A 23,580-nucleotide genomic window follows, 5' to 3' on the forward strand; every position below is an offset into this window, starting at 1 on the left:
TTTCCAGGCCACGCCCCCACGCCGCCCGCTGCCCAGGCGTTCCCGGAAGCTGATGAGCTCGCCCTGGTGGAGCTGATTGGCTGGCTGCAGCGGGCTGCATCGCGCGGGGTTTTGCGGAGTTGGGTTTGGGCTGAGTTTGCATCCTGAGAGCATGGCTGGGCCGTGCGTGCACCTGCGGGAGCTGCGGGGCCCCCTGCACCCCGACAAGGACGACACCGAGGAGGAGTGCGTGCAGGAGGAGGACGGGGACCGGGACTCGGAGTTCGTGGACGCCGAGGAGCTCTGCAGCGGCGGCATCCAGGCGGGCAGCCTGCCGGGGCGCGCCCGAGGTGAGCGAGCGCCGCCGGGCGGGTATGCCGGGTGCACGGACTGACTTTCGGTTCTGACAGGCGGCGGGGGCAGGGACAGACGTGGGACAGACTAGAGGACAGGTGTGGGGGGGAACGACAGGTGGAGGAACAGGTGGGCAGGCGGACCTGTGTCCTGGCGCAGCGGCCTCACGGTATTTACCATGAAGTAGTGAGAGCGGTAGCCGCAGGGACTCCCATACCTGTGAGTCAGGCTTCCTCTTTACAATGTTTACAGTTGATGGAGGTAGTTTGACAGACGGGAAGTAGATGTGGTGCCTGGATTCCCACCCAGAAACTTTTATTACGCTGCCCTGCCTGAATCAAAGAAGGGGTTGTTCTTTAGTAACTTTGAGAACACGCACACACACACACACACACACACACACACACACACACCTACACCCACTCTCATGCATACACACACATACACACACATTTACAAATACATATACATACACAATACACACACACCCACATACATACATGCATGCCCATATATTCACTCATACACATACATACACACATGCACACACATTCACACGTACACATGCATACACACGCATACTCACACACATTACGCTTGCATGGTCTGGTACAATAACAGCCGCTGACCACGTGTGGCCACAGACATTGCCAATGAAACACAGCCAGTGCCAGCGAGGAGCTGCTGCATTTTAAGTATGACTGAATTTGAACTCCAAACGCACAGGATGAAGTGTTGGCGGAAGTGCAGCTGGCTCTCCTGGCCGAGCATTTGGCCCTGGGACACCCCAGGGAGAGAAGGTGATGACGTCACCATCCCGGTGGAAATACCCCTCATGACTTAGGCCGCTGTTCTCTGATCACAGGAGCAGGCACATATGGAGGAGATTCATGTATGTGGTTCATGCTGGAGAAGAGATCTGAGCTCTGTGTAAACGTAGGGACCGGCCAGGAGAGGCGAGCGCGGCCGAGAGAGCCGAACACCTTCATGCCAAGGGAGACACTCGGGCAACTTTAAAGCCCCACACAGAGGCCAGTGTTGGCCAAGGCGATGGTAGCAGGCAGACTGGATTTCAATGAGCAAATCCACGCGTGCACCGTGCCTGCCTCCAGAACGTGCAGATGGAGCTGTGTCCTGTTGTAGACGGCATGGCGGAGAAACAGGCAGGCAGAGCAAAGTATTGGAGGTAGCAGGTAGAGATGGCTGTGTGGATGGGTGAGGGGAGAAGAGAGAGGTAAATATTGGCGGAGACGTTTGAAAATTTCCTCTTCTCTTTATCTCCATCTTCCTCCCTCTTCTCCAGTTTCTATTCCCGACGAACTCACTAAAGAGCAGTGCCCCGTGAGAGGACGGTTCCCCCTCCTGGGCCCTTGGTGGCGCGTGAAGGTTAGGGTTGTGAAGCCTGTGCGGTCCAAGATCTACCAAGCTCAAGGGTTTCCATCCTACTTTTTACAGTCCGACATGTCGCCACCCCATCAAAAAAATATCTGTTCGCTTTTCCTTAAAGAGTGTGGGTACGAGCGCAGAGATGAGTTTTTAAAATGGGTAGAGAGAGTGTCAAGCTATGAAAAGCTAAACTTTGAAAATCTGCCGGACACATTAAGACGTTTCGACCGAGAGCCTGGGGAGAAAAATAAAGGAACACCTACTGAGAACGAGCAGGATGTGAGGAGATTGCCTGTGGAGGAATCATGTAAGTATGATTTTTTATTGGTGAGTTTTTGTGTCGTTGAGACGCTGAGTGACTGGAAGTGTTATAACTGTTAATTCCTGCCGTGTCTTGCATAGGACAAACTGAGCCTCTCTGATCAGAAAATCTGAAGTGCTCCATAATGTAAAACTTTCTGAGCATGGGCATGATACTATGGGTGACATTTTCTCATTCATACGCATCATCCACAAAAGTATTAAAATATTTTTACAGTGTTATTTTCAGCCTGTGTGTTTTAAGGTGCATATGAAAAATGAACAGGTTGTATATTTAGGCTTGGATCCCATCACCGAGCCTTCTTATAGGCAAATCGTCTAGATTATGAAAGAAAAAAAAGTCTCTGAATATTTCTCCTGAGCATTTCAGATCAAGGACACACACAAAAAAAATCTGCCCATAGCTTGCAGGTCACATGTGGCCAGGGATAGTTATGAATGTGGCCCAAGGTGAAGTCACCATACTAAAGACGTGAGATTTATTTATTTATTCGTGGCTCAGTTTGGTTTTCAGTGGTGAACTTCTTAGGTGACAGTGTGTTGCAGTGTCAACAGTTTGAGCATGCCTGGGTCCTCTTTGAAGTCAGTTTGATGAAAATGTTACATTGCATTTGGTGTTCCTCCCCTGCAGCATGCAAGGATTCTAGTCAGTGATCTACTTGATCCTGGAGGGTCCACCTTGAAACTGTGATTCTGTCCCTTGACTTTTGAGTTCATGGAGGTTACCCTGAGTCATTAAGAGAAAACTCAGTTGTTTTTTTTTTTTTTTTTTTTTTAAGAAGACTGAAGCTGGGCGGTGGTGGCACATGCCTTTAATCCCAGCACTCTGGAGGCAGAGCCAGGCGGATCTCTGTGAGTTCGAGGCCAGCCTTGTCTACAGAGTGAGATCGAGGACAGGCACCAAAGCTACACAGAGAAACCCTGTCTCAAAAAACAAAAACAAAAACAAAAAACAAAAACAAAAAACAAAAAAACTGAAGAGAAAGGAAAGCTGTGGAATAATCTACTTTAGAAATATTTCAATTCTGAATGAGTTAAAATAGCATTAAAATGTGGTTTTCTATCTGGACATCCATATGCAGAAGACATTTTCTTTCTTAGTGAAATCAAATGAATTTTGTATCACACCAAAATGACCTCGAAGGCAAAAGAATCAGAGTTACAATTGGGAAAATAATTGTAAAGGTTAATGCATAAATTATTTATTTTTGTGCTTAGGTTTTTTTTTTCCCCCCAGAACTGAGGACCGAACCCAGGGCCTTGTGCTTGCTAGGCAAGTGCTCTACCACTGAGCTAAATCCCCAACCCCTTGTGCTTAGTTTTAAATTTACCCTTATAGGATGCATTAGAGGTTTTTTTTTTTATGATTATATTGCAAGCAAAACAAAAGACTATGAAGCATTAAGTATATAATAAAGGACAGAAAGTTTGGTGATCGTAACAAAGAAACCATCTTGGTAGAAATAATTCTATTAACTTTCATTTCTACCAAGGTGGTTTCTACCAAGTTAATAATTCTATTAACGTTCTTAGCGCTTCAGGTAAATGGCGTAATCTTTCTGACTTAGGTGTCTTCAGCTGGTTGTGTTAAGAGAAAGGTCTCCCAGTCCGTCTGTCTGGGCTCACTGGTGTGTCTTGCTTTGTTCTTTCTTGACCTCCCGCAGTCCCATTTGTGTGTGTGATGACAGCTTTGAAGTTCCCCAAAGTCATGGAATTCCTTCCAACTCTTTTTCCTCGGCACTTTCGAAGGCTCATCGGCTCAAGTTCTGAAGAGGTGTTGCAACGGATAGAAGAAGCCTTGGGGACACATCCGTGGAAGCTGGGGTTCCGTAGGGTAAGTCAGACATTTATTGTTCAGCATTCAGTAATCTTGGATAAGGCAGACTTCTTCAAATGTGGCCACGTTTGAATTTCTTTCTGCTGAGAATATATGTGGATTTAGGGTTGGATTTTTTTCCCTGAGGGTCATAGGTCAACATAAATGTCTTAGGTCTATAATTCTGACACGACTGTAAAATCAATACATAATGAAGTCAACTGATTAATAAACAGAAACCAGCACAGCAAGATGTATGCTGTTCAGATTATCACTATTAATTTTATCATGTAATGCATTATGATGTGACATGCTTTTCTGTCACTCACTTGTCATTGCGTCAGTCTCGTGGAAGACAAAAGTTCTTTGGGATTTATTGAGTCTGTTTGCTCCGCAGTACAGTCTCTCATATCCCTGTATAACTACTGAAGACTTAAATATCCCCAGGGCACATCAAGCTGCTATCTGCTTGTTACCTGGCACAATGACACCATTTATGAGTAAGGCCGTACTTGTCCTTATTGCCAGAGATGAAGAGTTGAAAATGGCACTTGTAGACCTGAGTGGCGTTAGAGTCAAATGTGGTCCTTAAATCTTGGTAGCTGTAATGTGGCTTTCCAAATGAAAACACAACTGATTAAGTTTAACCATCTCCAGTATGAGAAGTAAGTGATTACTGACTTCCAGCCCAGCATGGAAGTAGAGATGTTTCTTAATGGAACATCTTCTCCAGAAAGGACCTGACTTAGGGGCAGCAGAGGAAGGTAAGGGAGGAGTTACCTGTGATATGATTCATCATTCATCAGAGCTCAGGTCTTTCCTCACCTCCATAAGTCTTATTTGTATCCGGTCTCTCCTGGGGAATGTAAGCGTAGCTTACTTATTTCTGAGTGCTAAGTTTTCCTTCATCGAAGGGCACCCATCTTAGGAGTTTAAAGCCCATTCTAATGGTATCATTAGTGTGGTCTTGTTTGACATTTGTGACATCTTTGAAGGGTACTGCTTGCAAAGGTCATCCCATTCCGAGCCGATGGGGACTTCAGTGTTTGACTTTTGAGGGGACTCGAGGCAGTGGGCCTCAGGAAGGGCATCTCCATGAGAATGATGGAGCTGAAAGGTAATGTAGTGAAGGGCCTCCTTTGTAGTATTTAGGAAGAATTACTGATAGACACATGGACATCCCAGCAAGCCAAAAAAGGGAGGCAGCTGCTTACTTCCCAGTGCCTGCAAAGACCCCTCCCTATAAAAGTGTCGTCCATACAGGAAGGCTCTCTGCTGTGAGTCTTACTTACACATTACATGATTCACACTGACTTAATTGGACTGGTTGATTGAATGTCTCTTTCCTCAGACAAGAACCCCGAGTCGAGATGATGGCACACGCTCTTATAAAGCCTTTCCGTAGTAGAGACTTAATAATTGTTGTCTTAAGGGGTTTTTAGAAAGTCAAGGAAAAGGGTCAGTGATACCTGCCTTCCAAAGTCAATTCTGGAAGAAGAAACTGTTAGTGATGTTGTCTTTAGGAGACCTGGGGAAGAATAAATAAATCAGGGAATTCCTGTGTGTGTGTGTGTGTGTGTGTGTGTGTGTGTGTGTGTGTGTGTGTGTGTGTGTGAAGCCAAGTAGCATTGTTTGACAATGTTTGAAAATGGTGATTTGGAATTTACGTAAGTGCCTAATATAAATATAAGGCAGTTAAAAACATTAATGATATACCACACGACCTTTTCTCCAAATTTTGTGCAAATACCTATTTTCCAGAGCTTGAGAATGCTTAAGCTGACACAATTTCAACTGTAGTCATCCTATCGGTCACGATGTATACTTTGTATGTGGCCTTCTGATCGCTCTTCTCCTAAAGGTAACCTACCGACAGATGAAGCTCCTGAGCTGTGAGGCCAGCTGGACAGCCTTCAGTCAGTGCCCCTCCCTCCTCCAGCTGATGACTCCCCTGCAGAAGAACGCGTTGGTCGTCTATGCTAAGCTGAGGCAGACGTGTCGAGAAGACGGGCACACGTGTGTCGAAGTAGAAGCCTTAACTTCGGCGGTGGCACAGAACATGTCTTTCCAGGAAGCATGCGAATCTCTGGAGTTTATGAAGGACCTTGACGTGGTAACCTACGAGAAGGACTGCGTCTTCCTCTCTGAACTGTACCAGGCCGAGCAAGGCATTGCCTCCTCCATATGTGACCTGATCAACAGACCCCCCTGGCATTTGCAAGTGGACGTGAAGAAAGTTCTGGCGTCCATTAGCAGCGGGAAGCCCGAAGATTCACGAAGGGCCGAGGCAGCGGAAGGAAGTGAGCCGGATGGAATGGGGTTAGCACAGGGCGAGAGTGTTGCAGACCCACAGGACGGCGGGGACCACGTTCGGATTGATGGGGATCACGAAATGAGTGCAGACATCTGTGATGTCCCACTGGATCAAGATCAGGTGGTCGCGCTGGAAATGATTTGCGCCAAGGCTGTGACCGTCCTCAGCGGGAAGGGTGGCTGTGGGAAGACTACCATCGTTAGCCATCTTTTTAAGCATGTGGAGCAGCTGGAAGAGAAAGAAGTACAGCAGGCTTGCAAAGATTTTGAGCTAGACGGGGATGCCTCCGAAGAATGGCTTGCCTTTCCTAAGCAGAGCCCGGCAGCGGTGGACAAGGCTATAGACGTTTTGCTCACAGCGCCTACCGGGAAAGCGGCTAGTCTACTGAGGCAGAAGACTGATCTTCCGGCTTACACGCTGTATCAGGTAAAAACCTTTGACGTTTCTGCGTGTAGACAGATAAAACACTCCCCTAAAGACATCTTTGCCTCTTATTCGGAAGTAACCAGCTTGTAAGTTTTTCCTTCTTTTTATTTTCACGCTGGAGATGAAACCCAAGGTCTTGTGCAATGCCAGGCAGGCGCTTGCCTGCTGACTTACGTTCCCAGACTCCACAGTTTATAAGCCCCTCTCCCAATGGGGGTTTTACATTTTTATTGGTTGGTACAGTATCTGCCTGCCTCATGCTACGCCCTCACATCCCTTCCCTGCACCATGGGAGGCCTTTGCTGCCTGGGTCCTCTGGACTTGTGCTATAACTGAGCAAAAAGGTTTCCCTCCACGGCTTGGGACTGTTGCTCAAGCTGAGATTCATATCGGTTTTTCAAGACAGGGTTTCTCTGTGTAGCTTTGTGCCTTTCCTGGGACTCACTTGGTAGCCCAGGCTGGCCTCAAACTCACAGAGATCCACCTGGCTCTGCCTCCCGAGTGCTGGGATTAAAGGTGTGCGCCACCACCACCCGGCGAGATTCATATCACTTAATTGCAGCTGGGATAGAGTCCAACCTCTTTCCCACTGTCCCCTGAGCTTCCCCCAGCTCAGGTTTGATGAGCACAGGGCCCAGATGTTTAAACACCGTGTTGGATACATCCGGCCAGGCCAGTTCCTCCTTCACGATATCTTCTCTAAGCTGTGTCTCGAGGATGTGGACCGACTCAGCCCTTCTGTGGGTGATGCTGGCACACTCCGCTTCTCTCTGCAGCCTTGCTTGGATGAGCTCTGCCGTGATCGGGGTGAAATCCAACTGGGAAGGAGGTGCCTGGTGGCTTCAAGCTCTGGAAGGCACAAAAGTCATCCTTTCTGGCTGTTCTGCCCTCTGTTAACACCTAGACATCAGTTCAGTTAAACCACACACTATTGTGAACGGTGTTAACTCAATCTCACCATATTTCATCCAGTTGCGCTGGGGATGTTCACTTTTTTTTTTACAAGATACCGATGCTTCCCCGTCTGTCACTTGATGGCCGTCTCTGTCATCAGATCAGCTTTTGAAGTATCCCAGTACTCACCGACAGGGTTCGATACTTGCCACCGCCGAGCTTATCTCCCGTGGCTAACAGAGCTTACTGTTCTTGTTAAATGTCTCTTGGGTCCTTATTCTGTAGTAGCTGATCATTTAGATCAGTCCTACCCAGGACAGCCAGTCTGTAACTTCCCCAGTTTGTGATGAGAATGGACCACTCTAAAAGTAAACTGGGAGACTCTGTCCTTCATTGGGATATTGCTGTCATGAAGAAATGTCAGTGGCATTGAAGTATATGCCTAATGATGTAGTTTAATTCCTGTACCATATTTCTTTGTCTTCTTTTTCTTTCTTTCTTTTTTTTTTTTTTGGTGTCAGGGGAACTTTTTTTCTAGACAGGGTTTCCTTGTGTAGCTTTGGTGCCTTTCCTGGAACTCACTCTGTAGCCCAGGCTGGCCTTGAACTCACATAGATCCGCCTGGCTCTGCATCCAGAGTGCTGGTATTAAAGGCATGTGCCATCACCGCCCGGCTCATATTTATTTTTTATGAGGACTGGTTTCAAGCATGTCCCCATTCCCTGGAGTGCTGAGATGGGGGAAAAAATTCTCTCTTGTAGAATGAAAGCTTTGTTCTCTGCTGTTTCTTTATCTCTTCCGTCTGGCCAGTCGTCACCTATCAACGATTGGAAATGATTTAATATGGTTGCAAGAATGAATACTTTACTTGATGATAGTGTAAAGAGTTGGAGGGCAGAGTCCCGAAAATGCGTGTTATGCATGTTATAAAGGATTCTAAAGCACTTTGGAGGCTCAGGGGAGGAAAAGAACATTTTCTTTAGGGGAAAAGCTTTCCAGATGCACCGGGGAGAATGTCCATAGTGTGTAGAGGGCTCGGGATGACTTTGATTGGAATGAAGTCTGTGCATTGTAGACGAATAGAAAGGAACCTAAAGGATGGGAGTTAGAGCTTTAACGGTGGATTTTGCCATTACCTCACTAAATCATCTATATTTTAAAAATAATCATTATAAATACTGTTGGTAGCTGAATTGTTCTTTTTTTTAAAGATTTATTTATTTATTACATATACAGTGTTCTGTCTGCACATATCCCCGCAGGCCAGAAGAGGGCACTAGATCTCATTACAGATGGTTGTGAGCCACCATGTGGTTGCTGGGAATTGAACTCAGGACCTTTGGAAGAGCAAGCAGTGATCTTAACCTCTGAGCCATCTCTCCAGCCCCTGAATTGTTCTTAGCAGTGGTTTTGTTGTGGTTTTCCAGTGTGGCGGTCAGAGGTTTGGAATACTTGAAACTTAGTAAGCAGAAAAAGCACTGGAGTATCTTAGAAAGCCAAGAGGTTTATTGAGTGAAAAGAAACACAGAAATTTCTCCATCGAGAACAATGGGAGAAGTGTTTTGTTTTTTTGTTTTTGCAAAGGAAACTGTGGTATTGTAACTTATTTATTAAGTTAAACCCAAAGCTCACTGGGAAACCATTTTTCTTTTTAACTATTTGAGCCTTTTACAGATTTTTTTAAACTCATCTCTTTTGTTCATTCATCCCTCTGTATGGTATGTTCTTTCTGTTTTTCGCCTGTTCCTTATGTTTTCATACTCCCCTCACCTGTCACAAAGCTTTACTTTTAAAACCATGTGCTTGTTAATTCCTAACATGATTTTTTTTTTTTTATGTATACTTTACTTATAGGTCAGTTATAGCTTCTATTTTTGGAAGAAACATGTAGTAGACAAGCCCTGGAAATTCTCTACAGTTCGAGTTCTGGTCGTGGACGAAGGGAGTTTGGTATCTGTCGGAATCTTCAATTCGGTTTTAAAGTTGCTGTGTGACCATGCCAAGCTTTCGAAGCTTATAATCCTTGGTAAGTTAAAAATACCGAGAGAATCTGCACGTGCTGCAGATTCAAAGCACGGCGGGTGCTGTGTTGGGGATGCTCCTCCAGGCTCCGGCTTGTTGGAGGCAGGAAGCGATTCTCACGGCCCATTCCAAAGCCTGCCTGTTACCCTCGCCAGCCTGGGTGGGTCTTCTGGTCGGTGTGTCAGCCGGCTAGGATGATCGGGAAAGGGGGCCATAAGTTACGGCTTATTGCTTAAGTAATGGCTATTAAAATAGTAAGAATGTCAGAGTCAGAATAAATCAGGATATAGATCATTTGGAAATAATAAAAAGTCTGAATTATAGACCACTTTACAGTAATTTTATGATTCTAAGCTAATAATTCAAATTAGGCCTCGCCAGCCTCCTAATCTGATGAGGTTTGGTCAGATTCTGTAGGGTTTTAGTGATCAGTCGGTTCTGGGTTTTAATTGTAATGGGATCGTATATAAATAGCATTTATTTTAGGTGTTTGGGGATATTTGATTAGCAGATGATTCTGTTAAAGTCTTAGCAGTCTCCCAATTCTCACCCTGTATATAGTTTTTTTTTTTTCCTCTGGAGTTTGATTTTTGCGTTGTACTAAGATTATCGGTTGTCTAAGGAGCTGTCATTTGGCATCTAGACCTGGTCTGTTTTCACCTCGATTCAGCTCATCCGTTTTATGTGCCCTAGGCTTGTTTTATGCAGTTGAACCATGGCTTCCCCACGTCCCGTATCACAATGAAGCAGAGTGGATGAGTGAGCGCTTGCAACATGTCTGAGTTCTGATTTTTTTTTTTTTTTTTTTTTGGTTTTTCGAGACAGGGTTTCTCTGTGTAGCTTTGCGCCTTTCCTGGAGCTCACTTGGTAGCCCAGGCTGGCCTCGAACTCACAGAGATCCGCCTGGCTCTGCCTCCCAAGTGCTGGGATTAAAGGCGTGCGCCACCAACGCCCGGCCATGAGTTCTGATTTTTAAACATAGTCTGATGTATATGTTCCTAGCTGTTTTCCAGGGTCACAGTTATGAAGGAGATCAGTTAAAAATTTGCCTCTTGTATTTTCACATACATTTTTATGTCATATGCAACTTAATTTGGCTTAAAAAACATTTAGTATTTATGTGCATGTAATGTTTGTATTGAGAATTTGTTTTTATTGAGAATTTTATACATTGTATTTTGATCACATCCACCCTCCATTCCTTCTCCTAACTCCTCCCAAGATATTTAATATTCTTAAATAATTTTAGATAATGACGTCAGAGGCTTTTTTTCTTTTTCTTTCTTTCTTTTTTTTTGGGGGGGGGGTTTCGAGACAGGATTTCTCTGTGTAGTTTTGGTTCCTATCCTGGTTCTCGCTCTGTAGACCAGGCTGACCTCAGACTCACAGATATTCGTCTGGCTCCTCCTCCCAAGTGATGAGATTAAGGGCATGCGCCACCGCCACCTGGCCGAGAGGCTTTTTTTCTTAGTCACAAGAAGTCTATAATTATTCTCTCTCTAAATTGGCAGGACAAAAATAATCCCCAAGTTTTAGAATCCTCGGTAAATAAAATCTTCTTCATGCCCTCATTCCCTTAGGTGATATTAGACAGTTACCCAGTATTGAACCTGGCAACATGCTGCAGGATGTTTTTGAGACTCTTAAGGCAAGAGGGTGTGCCATTGAACTGAAGACAAACCACAGGTCAGAGTCCCAGCTGATTGTGGACAATGCCACAAGGTATGCTATAATGAAGTCCCTGCATTTTGTCTCTGTTGTATTAGGAATAAAAGGTTTGTTTGTATGACTCAGAGTGATTTAGTACAATGCATTTACTGTGTCCTTTTAGTAAACCTATTCTGTCCCCTTAGAGAACCAAAGTTAATATCTTTCACGACTGGTCCAGCATAGACTATTGTTCACATTTAGGCATGGAGGTATTTCTTGACTTTAAAAGTATGTCCGTCTGGTTCTTTGTAACTGTGGGTTCCATATCTATGTGTACAGCTAACCAGAGGTTAAAATATTTGAAAAAATTGCATGTGCACTGAATGTGTACAGATTCTTTGCTGTGTTATCTTCTAAGTGCTGCCCTGGAATGATCTTTTACGTGGCATTAGGTATACATCATCTAGAGATGATCTGGAATAAACCAGAAGTTGCATGTAGGCTGTATGAAACTACCGCACCATTTTAAACAGGGGCTTGGGCATCCACTAATCATAGGAAGATTTTGAAAGGTAATACACAGGGATAGCTGTGTGGAAATTAAAGTTATGCTAAGCTTAGAGTCTGGACTATGCCCAAGGCAACAGAGACTTGGAAATGAGTCTTATATTCAAAGGAGAATTGGAAAAGAAATTTCTGATAATTTCTGTGGGAGGAAAAGCCCTAAGCAAAAAAAGTAAATGTAGGATTTGACTCTTGAGATGAGTCCTGGTGGCCCCAAGGCTTCTGCTCCTCAGCGGAAGAGAGTTCTCTTCCCCAGTGTTTTTATGTAAGCCTTTGGGGTTCCTCTCAGGGCTCAGGTGTTTGGTTTTTCCATATTCAGTGTGTTGGAGAGTCAGGATTATTACTGTTCTGTGACTTTTAAGAAGATATTAAAATCTGCAGGTGTAATGGGATCATAGAATACCGAGAGATGGTTTCGTCCACTGGATCATATTTTATCTTTACTTTTTACTCTTTTATGAATTCTGTTTTTGCTATTTGTACATTTGCTTGGTTGTATGTCACCAGAACCTTGAACATATCAAAGCTGTATGCCCCGTCCACCCCAGATAGAATGGTGGGAACAGGAGGAATTGGGAAGGATGGGCTAGTTGATGTGGATTTCTGTCAAAACCCCAAGAATAATTGATTTGGATAATAGTATTCTTTTCCTATAACTTTTTTGCTTCTACCCCAAGGCTATCTCAGTTTTGATAGATCCTTTCAAAGTCTGTCAAACCTGGAGGAAACTAAATTCAATTAGAATTTGACTTTATCTAAAACTCGGGTGCTCTCCTTAGCAACACGTTCAGTGATATTTTATTCAAGCTATTGCTCCGTCATCATCTGTAGTTCATCACTGTCCTCCAGCATTACTGGCTGAAGGATCTCCATGACATACCAGGGGACGTGTGTTCCATGTCCCGCAGCACAAGCCAAACAGAAAATCCACGCTGACTGCTGGACACTTCCCAAATCAACCTGAGATGTGGCCAGCAAGAGCAGCCCATTCCTTCTCCATCATTTCCTCTCTGTGCTTACTGGGGCATGGCTGAAGGTGGCCCAGAAGGGTGCTCTCACCTCGACACCTCTGTTAAGCCTCTTAGACTCAGTCAGGGAACCCATGAGAGGCTCTGTTATCACGAGGCACCCGAACTTTGCCATATTTTCTCATATGGCTGGAAAATCCATGATAGAAAGATCAAGAGACAGAACAGGCAGGCAGAGCTGGGTGCCTCGCTCTGCTGGGAAAATGGGAGCACACACACACAGAGTACACAGAACACCAAACAGAGGACAAGCATGTGGTTTAACATGGAAAGGACTTCGTTTAGTGCAGAGTCACTTGCGTAGGAGGAGATCTGGGAGCGACTGGGTGCAGACGTGCCTCTCAGGCCCCTGAGTCCTGCATCTGTGGCCCTGGGAACCCAGTAAATGTGACTCCATCTCCAGTTACTCACCTGGGAAGTGAGGCTGAGACCTGCTTCTTTTTTTTTTTTGGTTTTTCGAGACAGGGTTTCTCTGTGTAGCTTTGCGCCTTTCCTGGAACTCACTTGGTAGACCAGGCTGGCCTCGAACTCACAGAGATCCGCCTGGCTCTGCCCTCCGAGTGCTGGGATTAAAGGCGTGCGCCACCACCGCCCGGCGAGACCTGCTTCTTATGCAGTGTGGTGGTCTGGTTCTCAGCATGGTGCATGGTCCGTTGTATGGTCATTTCTTTTCTGATTCTTTTAGTTGGCTTGTAGTGGGGGCAATGATTGCTAAATTTAATGCTGAAATCTCAACAGTGTTTGTAGTCTATTGTAAAATGAATTGGCTGCTGGATATACCTGCAAGGCCCTCTCTTGCTCATCCACTAACAGGTATGAATTATTATAAAGGCAATAGGCTGCTTCATACACAAAGACACATTTGTGGGTGGTAATGCTCATATATATATATATATATATATATATATATATATATATTACATGGCATATATATAACATATATATCTTTATTTAAGAATCTCTAGGCGCCAGTTTCCAGAATTTGATGCAGAACTAAATATCTCTGCTAGTCCCACGCTACCCATCTCCATTCAAGATAAGACATTTATTTTTGTCAGACTTCCTGAAGAGAATGGCAGTTCTCAGTCACCTAAAGATGAACACCGAGCTAGTAAGTGTTGATGTGGGCTTGCATTATAAGTATTTCAGTTTTGTAATGTTGTTATTAAATGACCAGCCATATATTATTGGACACTAAAAGTAGGTATTGCGAAAAATGGAGTACTAGAAATAAAGTGACTTAAGAATTGTCAAAAGCGCCGGGCGGTGGCAGTGTACGCCTTTAATCCCAGCACTCGGGAGGCAGAGCCAGGCGGATCTCAGTGAGTTCGAGGCCAGCCTGGTCTACAGAGTGAGATCCAGGACAGGCACCAAAACTACACAGAGAAACCCTGTCTTGAAAAAAAAAAGAATTGTCAAAGCAGGTGACTTTAGGGCAGGGGTTTTCAGCCTTCCTAACGCTGCGACCTTTTGATGCAGTTCCTCATGCTGTGGTGACCCCCAACCATAACATTATTTTCATTGCTACTTCATAACTGTAATTTTGCTACTGTTATGAATCGTCATGTAAACATCTGTGTTCCCCGATGGTCTTAAGTGAAAGACCTCATTGAGACCCCAAGGGGGTTGTGACCCACGGGTTGGAAACCACTGCTCTGGAAGTTTGTGAGGGGAGTTCTTGACACAGGGTAAGGATTCTCGTTAAATACTTGAAGAGTACTAAGTGGCTGGAGATGATTTTGTTTCCAGAGTCTTGGCAGTCCAGGTCTCTTCAGGAGAAAGTAAATTTTATTTAGTGAAAATTTCCTTTTATTTTCATTGAGTGCCTTTGTGAAACTACGGTTACCGTTAAAGAGATAAACACCACATGTAATTTTGGGTATTAAAGTGTCAGCTTGTCAAGGTGGAGAAGGAGCATGGGTTTTGGAGTCTTCTCTCTCAAGCCCATGACCCAAGTCACTTAACAAGTATGAAATGACAATCAGGATTTCGGTGCCTGTGGAGCGACAGGGGTGCCTGTACTAAGAATCACTACATAAGTGCTAATAAATATTAAATTGGTTATGGCAAACTGTTTTGAGTATAGTTGTCTTGGTTGGTTTTGTTAACTTGACAATTCTAAATCTTAGGATCTCTGAGAAGGGAATTTTGACTGAGAGATTGCTCAGATCACTTGGCCTGTGGGCCTGTCTGTGGGGGTTTGTCTTGATGTGGGAGGGCCCAGTCCACTGTGTCCACTGTGGGTGGCACAATCCCTATGTTGGTAGCCCTGGGCTATATAAGAAAACGAGCTAAGCAAGAGCCAAGTGAGCCAGCAAGCAGGATTCCTCCGTGGTGTCTGCTTCAAGATCCTGCTTGGCTTCCTGCTCTGAATCCCTTCAGTGATGGAACATGCCCTATAAGCCATTCATTCCTTCTTCCTCTAAATTGCTTCTGGTGTCTTCTCACAGCAGCAGAGATGAAAACAGAACAGTGCTGAGGTTCTTTGGGTCTTGATTTAGGTTAAAAACAGACCGAGCCAACTAAGACTAGCGTAAGGGTTTACTCAGGGCTGGATGAGAAACGATGTCCGTGATTCTTCTGAGAACCTAACTGTAGCTGGCACAGTTCTCACAGACACCCTCTGCACTCCGCCACCTCCTCGGGCGTGGGAACTGGAGTTGACGGGCGGCTTCAAAAACGTCCAGGTCTGTCCTCCGTTGTGTGCATATCCAACCTCATCATTCATGTTAGTTTTATATTAATTGGATCATGATGTGCATATTTTGTGAGCTGGTTTTAATTAAATGTGATAGCTAATGTCTGGTCTCCAACAGCTTAGTTAATGTGGGTCCTACTGCAATTGAGAAAAGCAGGTGCGGGATCTTCATAGCTTGCTTTCTTTGTGACTCTGCATAGTATATCTCAAGCATCTATCTATCTATCTATCTATCTATCTATCTATCTATCTATCTATCTATCTATCTATCATCTATCTATCTATCTATCTATCTATCTATCTATCTATCTATCTAATCACTGTTTTTCGAGACAGGGTTTCTCTGTGTAGTTTTGGTGCCTGTCCTAGGTCTCGCTCTGTAGACCAGGCTGGCCTCGAACTCACAGAGATCCGCCTGGCTCTGTCTCCCGAGTGCTGGGATTAAAGGTGTGTGACATCACCGCCCGGCCTCAAGCATTTTTTAAAATCTTGGTACCTGTTCTGTGCATTAACGGGAATGCACTTTTGTTTGAGTGCCCCGGGGTCTTCTGTAGTCCAGTGTGATTTTGAACTCCAAATCCTCCTGTCTCCACCCACACAGTCCTGGGATTGCAGGCCTGTGCTGTCATGCCCAGCTCGGAAGAATGTTGTTTTAAAAGAAAAAGAAGTTGTCCATTTCAGAGTGTTAGCAGAGCTTAGCCGATTGGCCGTTTTAATTAAAAACTTTGTCTGGAAAATTAGTCTCTTCCTTCAGAAAATTGGGTAAATATTCCTTGGAGAGGCAAATGGCGCTTTCTCATTAATAAGTTATTGAGTAAATTGTACCCATTGTTACAAAGTGCAGAGACCCAAGACGGGATCCATAACTGGGCTAGAATTTCAGAGAGGCTAAAATCTGTATTTTAAAATCAGTAAAATGCACAGTGCATATGGATCCGAGAGACAGAGGAAAACAAGGTGTGGAATAGGAGGCCTTTGGAAGTTTCTGATCTAGCAAGCCCAGGATGACTGGGGGCAATGTGAGGTCGGCTGTTTTCTGGAGAGTATCATTTCTTCATTGAAGAAATGAAGGACTCTGTGAGCAGCTGACTTTTTCTTTCTAGAGCAGAGCACCACGCGTCATCTGCTACTAGATGATACACAAAATCTTGCAGTGTTCCTTTCTGCCTGCCCCCTGTCTTTTTTTTCCCCTTGAGGCAGGGTCTCATTGTAGCCTAGGCAGCGTTGAATGTGCTGAGGAGCTGAGGCTGACTTTGAACTCCTTATCTCCGCGCCTCCCTCCCAACGTTAGCATAACAGGCGTGTGCCACAGTGCCCAGCTCGCTGCCCCAGGTTTGGTTTCGTTTTTCAGTTGTTGTTGTTCTATAGATAGGGTCTCATACGGACCAGGCTAGTCCCAAACTCAATATGTATCCTTGAACTTCCGGCCTTTTGCTGGGGATCAGGTGTGGACCAGCCACCGTGCCCAGTTCCCGTGGTAAGAAGGCTTGACGCCAGTGCCGGAGCATGCTGGGCAGACACTCCTGCACTACTCCAATTTGTACTGCCGTGTGAGACATGTTAGTGCTTTTTGTACAGTTGCCGAGGGGCTGGAGGAGACCTGCTCCTCAGTGGGACAGTGGGAAAGAGTCGTAAGCGGATGACGTCATAGTCCGTCCTCCGAGCGATGAAGGAGCTGGCCAGCCACCTGCCGCATTTGGGGAATGACTCCCACGAGCCTCATTTTCACACTCATAGATGAGTGTAGTCAGTGACCACACTGCTTCATTCACAGCTGGCGAGGCCCGAGCACTGGGATGATCCTCCTGCTGCGGGGCTGAGGTTTGAGTGGCTGGATTGTGGGAGGGCCGGGCCGGGCAGGGGAGGAAAGAGAAAGTGGAGGTAAACGTGGGGCAGATGTCGTGTTAAGCCAGTGGCCACTCTTGAACCAGTGAAGGAAGATCTGAGTATATAAGGTGGTAGACACCAGCGAAGACTCAGCTCTGAGTGCGGCAATACGTTATGATTATATGAGGTACCATTTAAGCTTATAGATATCACATGCCAACCGACTACCACCAGTACCCCGGGGCTTACGCCTCCCTCACGTTCTTTCCACTGCCATGGCCCATCTCGAGGAGGACGTAGATGTTCCCATGGTGACCTTGTATTTCACGTGGTGAGATGTTTTATGTGGACTGATTAGTAGGAGCCGTCAGCTAATTTTCCCATAGACGTAGCATTACAGTTTGGCAATTTTTCCATGTTAACCTTTTTTCTCTTTGCCAGATTTATATTCTGCAGTTAAAACGTTGCTTCAAGGAAAGGACTTTCAAAGTGCAAAAACCTCACAATTTATTGCATTTAGAAGGTAAAACATTTATACTGTGTTAATATACTTTATCCAACTTCTAAACTTCACAACTTTTTAATGCACATTGTATTTAGAGGGAGAAACTTGTAATTTCTCATTATTAATTCCCATTGTGAAGTATCTTTTCATTAGACACGTCAGAAGGCATTCTAAACAGGGTGGTTTTCTATCCTGCGCATTTATACTCTCACAGGAAGTGTGAGTGGAACAAAACTTTATGTGAAGCCAAAAATTATAAAACACCTTTTTCCAGCTGGGTGTGGTGGTACGGGCCTTTAATCTCAGCACTGGGGAGGCTGAGGCAGGTGGATCTCTGAGTTCAAGGCCAGCCTGGTCTACAGAACGAGTTTCAGGATGGCCAGGACTATACAGAGAAACCTTTTCTCAATAAAACAAAAAAGAAGCTAATAAAAACAAAATACCTTTTCCTAGAGAAAGTCCTAGAAACATCTTACGGGATCTACTGTAGCAGCAGGGGGTGTGAGTGCTAGCTAGCACAGAACCCTCAGTTCAATTCCCAAACAATAATTTAAAAAATCCAGTGGCCCTGTATATAATTGTTGATAAACATAAGGCAGTGAGTATGTACCTCGAGCTCCTGAAGTGACTCTGACTCTTGTGTGTTTCAGGCAAGACTGTGACCTCATCAATGACTGCTGCTCTAAGCACTACGTAGGCCATCTCATCAAGTGAGTACCCTCCTGACTGACGCTTAGGGGACAGCCCTGCCTTGATGTGCTGTTCTTGCGTTTGTATGGATATATTTGTCACGTAGGGCCTCATACTCAGAAGTCATACACTTTCCTCCCATTAGACAGATTCTATGTCATGAGGAACTGACTTGGACTGTGAGTAGAATAAGATGAAAAATAAGGAACGATCGTTTCTCTGTGGTGTCCAGGTGGGCAGCCTCCAACGTCTTCAAGATCACCTGGAGAATTTCTAATGCGATGTGGTAGTTCCGGGAGCCTGATCCACAGGCGGTGTGCAGAGAACACTTTTGTGAAGGACCAGAGGAACAGGAGTGTAGCTGAGCCACCGTGCTTGCCCATAAGAAAAGTTAATTCACACTTCTTGTGTTTGCCAGCACAGGCACGTCACTGGGGGTGTGTAAAATATAGGAACTCCTGTTACAAAAACAAAAGCTGTGTTGGGTAGCCCAACAGAGGATTCAAAACGCACTTGGTTGGACCCGTTCATTGTGGTCCTAGTAACTATGCTCTTGTCAGGTAATTTTGTCTATCCGTTCCAAACGAAACAATGGCTTACGCAGAAGTCCCTAAAGGGCTGAGTCAGAGCAGAATGAAAAAGTGCTTTTGCAGTGACTGGCCCAAGCCACCGTTCACTGCTAGTGGTTTCACCAGGACAGTGTCGTGATTATTAAAAATGGAAGTATGAGAACGCTCTCCCAAGACCTGAAATTGCAGATTGTGGAGAGAGGGTGAATTTGCCTGAAAAGAATAAGGAAGGTTTTCGGTTTAGAAAATGGATGGGCCAGAGCGGTCACACCAGCATTTGTAACTCGAGAGAGTTGAACTGGGCCATGTCACAAGGGTTCGAGGTGGCAAGAGGGTGAGCATATTGTAAACAGGTGACAGGACAGCGTGACGTCTTGACCTTTGGAGCATGAGAGTGATGCAGAGACGTATGTGCATTATTTCCCGTCAGCTCCGAGTGATGCGCATCGCTAAATAAAACAAAGCGGGCAGTTTCCAGGTTTTGATGACATGTGATCATTTCCCAATACAGAGACCATGACAAGAAACTCATCTTTGCAGTTAATGATAAGATCTGTTGTACCCGGAATGCATACCTCGCGGATTTACTCCCTAATGATGACCGGGAAGCCAACGGGAAAGGCTTTGATATTGTCTCTGATGCTGCCCCTTCTGATTTCAAAACCAAGCAGGATTTTGAAAGTAGCATTCGACTGTGCAATGGGGAAATATTTTTCATAACAGGGGTAAGTTTCATAATAGGAAATAATGTTTGCCAGTTAGAGATTTTTTTTTTAAGCCCTAGAGTTCATCACATTAGAGATGATATTCTTGTTCAGTGTTTCTTCATTAGAAATTTTTATATATCCTTTGCGATGAATATTGGTTTGTAGGTTGTTGGTTTTTTTTTTTTTTTTTTAGCAATGTCTTGTCTGGATTAATATCAGAATGCAGTGGAATAATTGGGAATAGTTGAGCATTACTTTTTCTTCTTTATGAAAGATACAGAAAGGAAACTTCTTGGTAGTAAGTTGGAAGTTTAAATAACAAAAGACAAGGCAAGACACAGCCATCCTTAGTTTTAGCTTCAGCGTCGAAACTTCATTAATTGTTCCTGTTCTTGTCTAGACCTCCTCCCAGCCTGAAAATATTCTGAAAGGGCTGTGAGGGAAAGTGTATTAAGTTCCAAGGACTGGAACTTTCTATTTCTGTTCATTGGAATACTGAAATGTGAAGGCAGTGGATGAAGTATGGATTTTTAAACCTTTTCAAGTTCTTTGCTGTTATTGTTGCTTCATTCTGGAAATGGAACCCAGAGCCTCACACATACTGTCCACATGCTCTGCAACTACAATTTCAGCCCCCAAGCAAAATTCTTAAATTTGATATATAATGCTTGTGTCTTACGTTGCACCCCAAGACAGACCATCGTTCTCACATGCATGCTTTGTCTTGGTCCCAGGATGTGACTGATGTCACTTTCAAAAGAAAAAGACTTCTGACCATCAATAACGAGGCTGGCTTGGAAGTGACCGTGGACTTCAGCAAACTAATGACGCACTGTCAGATAAAACATGCCTGGGCGAGGACCATTCATACTTTCCAGGTAGGAGCGGGTGTTTACAAAGTCATTTGGATACCTGGCTGTATTCGTAAGTTTATCGTCGGGGTGGCAGAATGCTTGGCCAACAAAGGTTGCAGGGAGAGTTTCTTGGGGCTTACGGTTTGTGGGTATGGGCCCTCATGGCGGGGTGGACGGGTACGGAGGCAGGAGCATGAGGCAGTTGGTCACATTGCATCCATAGTCAGGAAGCAGAGAAAGATGAATCCTGGCTACTCGGCTCTCTTGCCTCCTTTTTTATTCAATCTGGGACTCCAGTGCAACGAATGAATGCCGCCATATTCAGATAGGGTCTTCTCACTTCAATGAAGGCAGTCTAGAAACGCCCTCACAGAAACGTCCAGATACGTCCTCTCGGTGACTCCTGATCTCATCAGGTTAACAGGTCAGGGTTGACTCCAGCACTGGCCACAGCATGATGCACCTCACATTGTTTTCTTTTTAATCTCTTTTGCTGTTATTAATTTTAGTTTTTTCCAGTTGTCAGTATTCTATACAACAATAGCATATTTGCCAAGATCAGAACATTCCCATTACTGTATCATTGCTAGAACATTACTGATGTTGTACTGTACTCAGAGTTCATGATCGATCTTCCATTTTTATTTTTTTCCTCTCCTGTTCTGGGACCTAACCATGTCACCACGTCCCCTTGGTATGACTTACCTTTTTGCTTTAATTTTCTCTAATCTCCTAAGCTGTCAGCCTTGTTATTTCCTCCACTGTTTTGAGTTACCTTCTCTGTATCTAAGAAGAAAAAGCTTCAGCCACTGGATCACCTCTTAAGTATGATTGGAACAGCTTGAGAGTGTGACTCTTCTGTTCCGTCTGCGAAACTTAACACATCTCAAATGACAGTTAATGCTTCTGACGAGGATTTACTATTCAGATTGATTTGTGCTTAGAGAGACGATAATCAAAGGATCTCAAAGGCTTAGATTAAAAGGAGAATGTCGGGGCTGGAGCCGTGACTTCATAGTTGAGGTTAAGAACGCACTGCTCTTGCAGAAGTTGGGGTTGATTCCCAGCACCCACACCTAGCAACTCACAACTGTCCCCATCTCCAAACCCAGGGAAACCGCACGCCTGTGTCCTCCGTGGGTGCCTGCACTCATGTGACACATCCCCCACCCCACCCCCGGCACACACACATGAAAAAGAAATCTTTTAAAAGAGAACACGTTTTTTTTAAAAAAAAGAGTAGATTTCATAGAACGTTTTTTGTTGACTACATGTAAACATGATTAACATTTTGAGTATGTTATATAAAACCTAATAGGCTATTGAAAGTTTCCTTTTTTAACGTGACTGTCAGGACAATTTCAATTGCACACGTGACTTGTTTTGTCTGTCTTTTGGACAGCGTATTATAGACCACCGTAAGGACTTTGGTTCTTGTTCTTTGGGAAATGGGGAACCAAAGGCTTTTGGCCACTCACATAAGTAGTCAACCTGTGGAATAATCAAGAGAATGGAAGTCTACAGCATTAAGTAGATAGTGCTTAAGAATTGTGACGGTTCAAATGACTCAGAAATACTTCAGGAAGCAGGTGACTGGGTTGAGATAGACAGTTGTGCCTTGCTCCCTGAGGTAGGTAGGTGCCATCTCAGGGTACAGAACCGCGGCCAGCCGGTGCTCGGCTGACCAGCATGAGACACGTTTGTCATCGTCAGTCATGTAGTAAAGCACCCGAGATGAAAGAAGTGGGGCCTGCTGGGTGGGATCCGCCTTCCCGGAGTGGACCAGCCCGTGGTAGGACACAGAAGGGAGAGCAGCGAGGTGGAGACCACAGAGCCAGTGCTTGTGGGGACAATAAAGGAAAAGACAGATGGGGAGGGAGAGGGCTCAGGGCGTGGCTGGCCCTTGAAGGACCTCGGGGGCCCTTGGAGGCTCAGGAGCCATGGGAGGGGTTGCAAGTGGAGTCCGGTGTGATTCAGCCCGCACCACTTTGGATACCCGCACCGCACGGATACCACTTTGGCTGCTGTGCGGAGGATGCTCGGGGTCAGGTGGGCACGGGACACCGATAGGACTTTCTTTTTCCCTCGATGTGATTGGTGTTGGAGAATCAGGTAAGAGGAGGGAGGCGCTTACATGTGTAGGGATGCCTGACGGACGCAAGGTCGAAGGGGAAGAGGTGGAGTCCATCGAAGATGCAGGTAGTGTTTCCATAACCGAGGACCGTTGAAGTTCGTTTCTCTCAGAGGCCGAGGAGACGGGTGAGCTGCTGTGAAGACTTTGCACTGGGCTCTCTTCTTTACGGCCCCGTTTGTCAGCTGTCTCCTCATAGCTCACCTTGGGGCAGGACAGGTGTGGAGAGCGGTTCACACGCTCCGTCATCTGTCGGTTAGTGTGTGCGCCCATCAAAACGGCCGGACTGAACGTGGCCCCACACCTGAAATTGCTTTCTGGTGCTTACACAGAGACACTGGGAGTTTTCCTTCCCGTGTCCTTCGTGGTTTGCTAAACTTTTTTTTTTTTTTTTCAATTTGTTGCTTATCTCTTTTTTTTTTTTTTGTGATATATATTTTTTATTTTACAATACCATTCAGTTCTACATATCAGCCATGGGTTCCCCTATTCTCCCAGCTCCCATACCCTCCCCTTACCCCCAGCCCACCCTCCATTCCCACCTCCTCCAGGACAAGTCCTCCCCCGAGGACTGTGATCAACTTGGTAGACTCAGTCCAGGGAGGTCCAGTCCCTTCCTCCCAGACTAAGCCAAGTGTCCCTGCATAAGTTCCTGGTTTCAAACAGCCAACTCATGGAATGAGCACAGGACTTGGTCACACTGCCTAGATGCCTCCCAAACTGATCAAGCCAATCAACTGTCTCACCTATTCAGATATATTATTATATATTCTATATATAATATATAGAATAATATATATATTATATATTATTCTAGATATAAAATGATCAATCAGACCACAACC

The 23,580-nt window shown here is 45.0% G+C and overlaps 1 protein-coding gene across 1 annotated transcript in view; it reads left to right on the forward strand.

Moving 5' to 3' along the window:
* The first annotated feature begins 76 nt into the window (after positions 1–76).
* Helb (DNA helicase B) overlaps positions 77–23,580 on the forward strand; it is a 31,342-nt gene continuing 7,838 nt past the window's right edge. Inside the window, exons 1-11 of the mRNA XM_015992249.3 lie at positions 77–329; positions 1,637–2,026; positions 3,705–3,874; positions 5,718–6,596; positions 9,345–9,516; positions 11,093–11,234; positions 13,711–13,865; positions 17,721–17,802; positions 18,435–18,494; positions 19,555–19,768; positions 20,485–20,628. Coding sequence (XP_015847735.1) covers positions 152–329; positions 1,637–2,026; positions 3,705–3,874; positions 5,718–6,596; positions 9,345–9,516; positions 11,093–11,234; positions 13,711–13,865; positions 17,721–17,802; positions 18,435–18,494; positions 19,555–19,768; positions 20,485–20,628 — 2,586 coding nt within the window. The 5' untranslated portion in view covers positions 77–151. The remainder of the gene's footprint in view (positions 330–1,636; positions 2,027–3,704; positions 3,875–5,717; positions 6,597–9,344; positions 9,517–11,092; positions 11,235–13,710; positions 13,866–17,720; positions 17,803–18,434; positions 18,495–19,554; positions 19,769–20,484; positions 20,629–23,580) is intronic.

This window comes from Peromyscus maniculatus, chromosome 18 (assembly GCF_049852395.1).
Source record: "Peromyscus maniculatus bairdii isolate BWxNUB_F1_BW_parent chromosome 18, HU_Pman_BW_mat_3.1, whole genome shotgun sequence".
Lineage (NCBI taxonomy): Eukaryota > Metazoa > Chordata > Mammalia > Rodentia > Cricetidae > Peromyscus > Peromyscus maniculatus.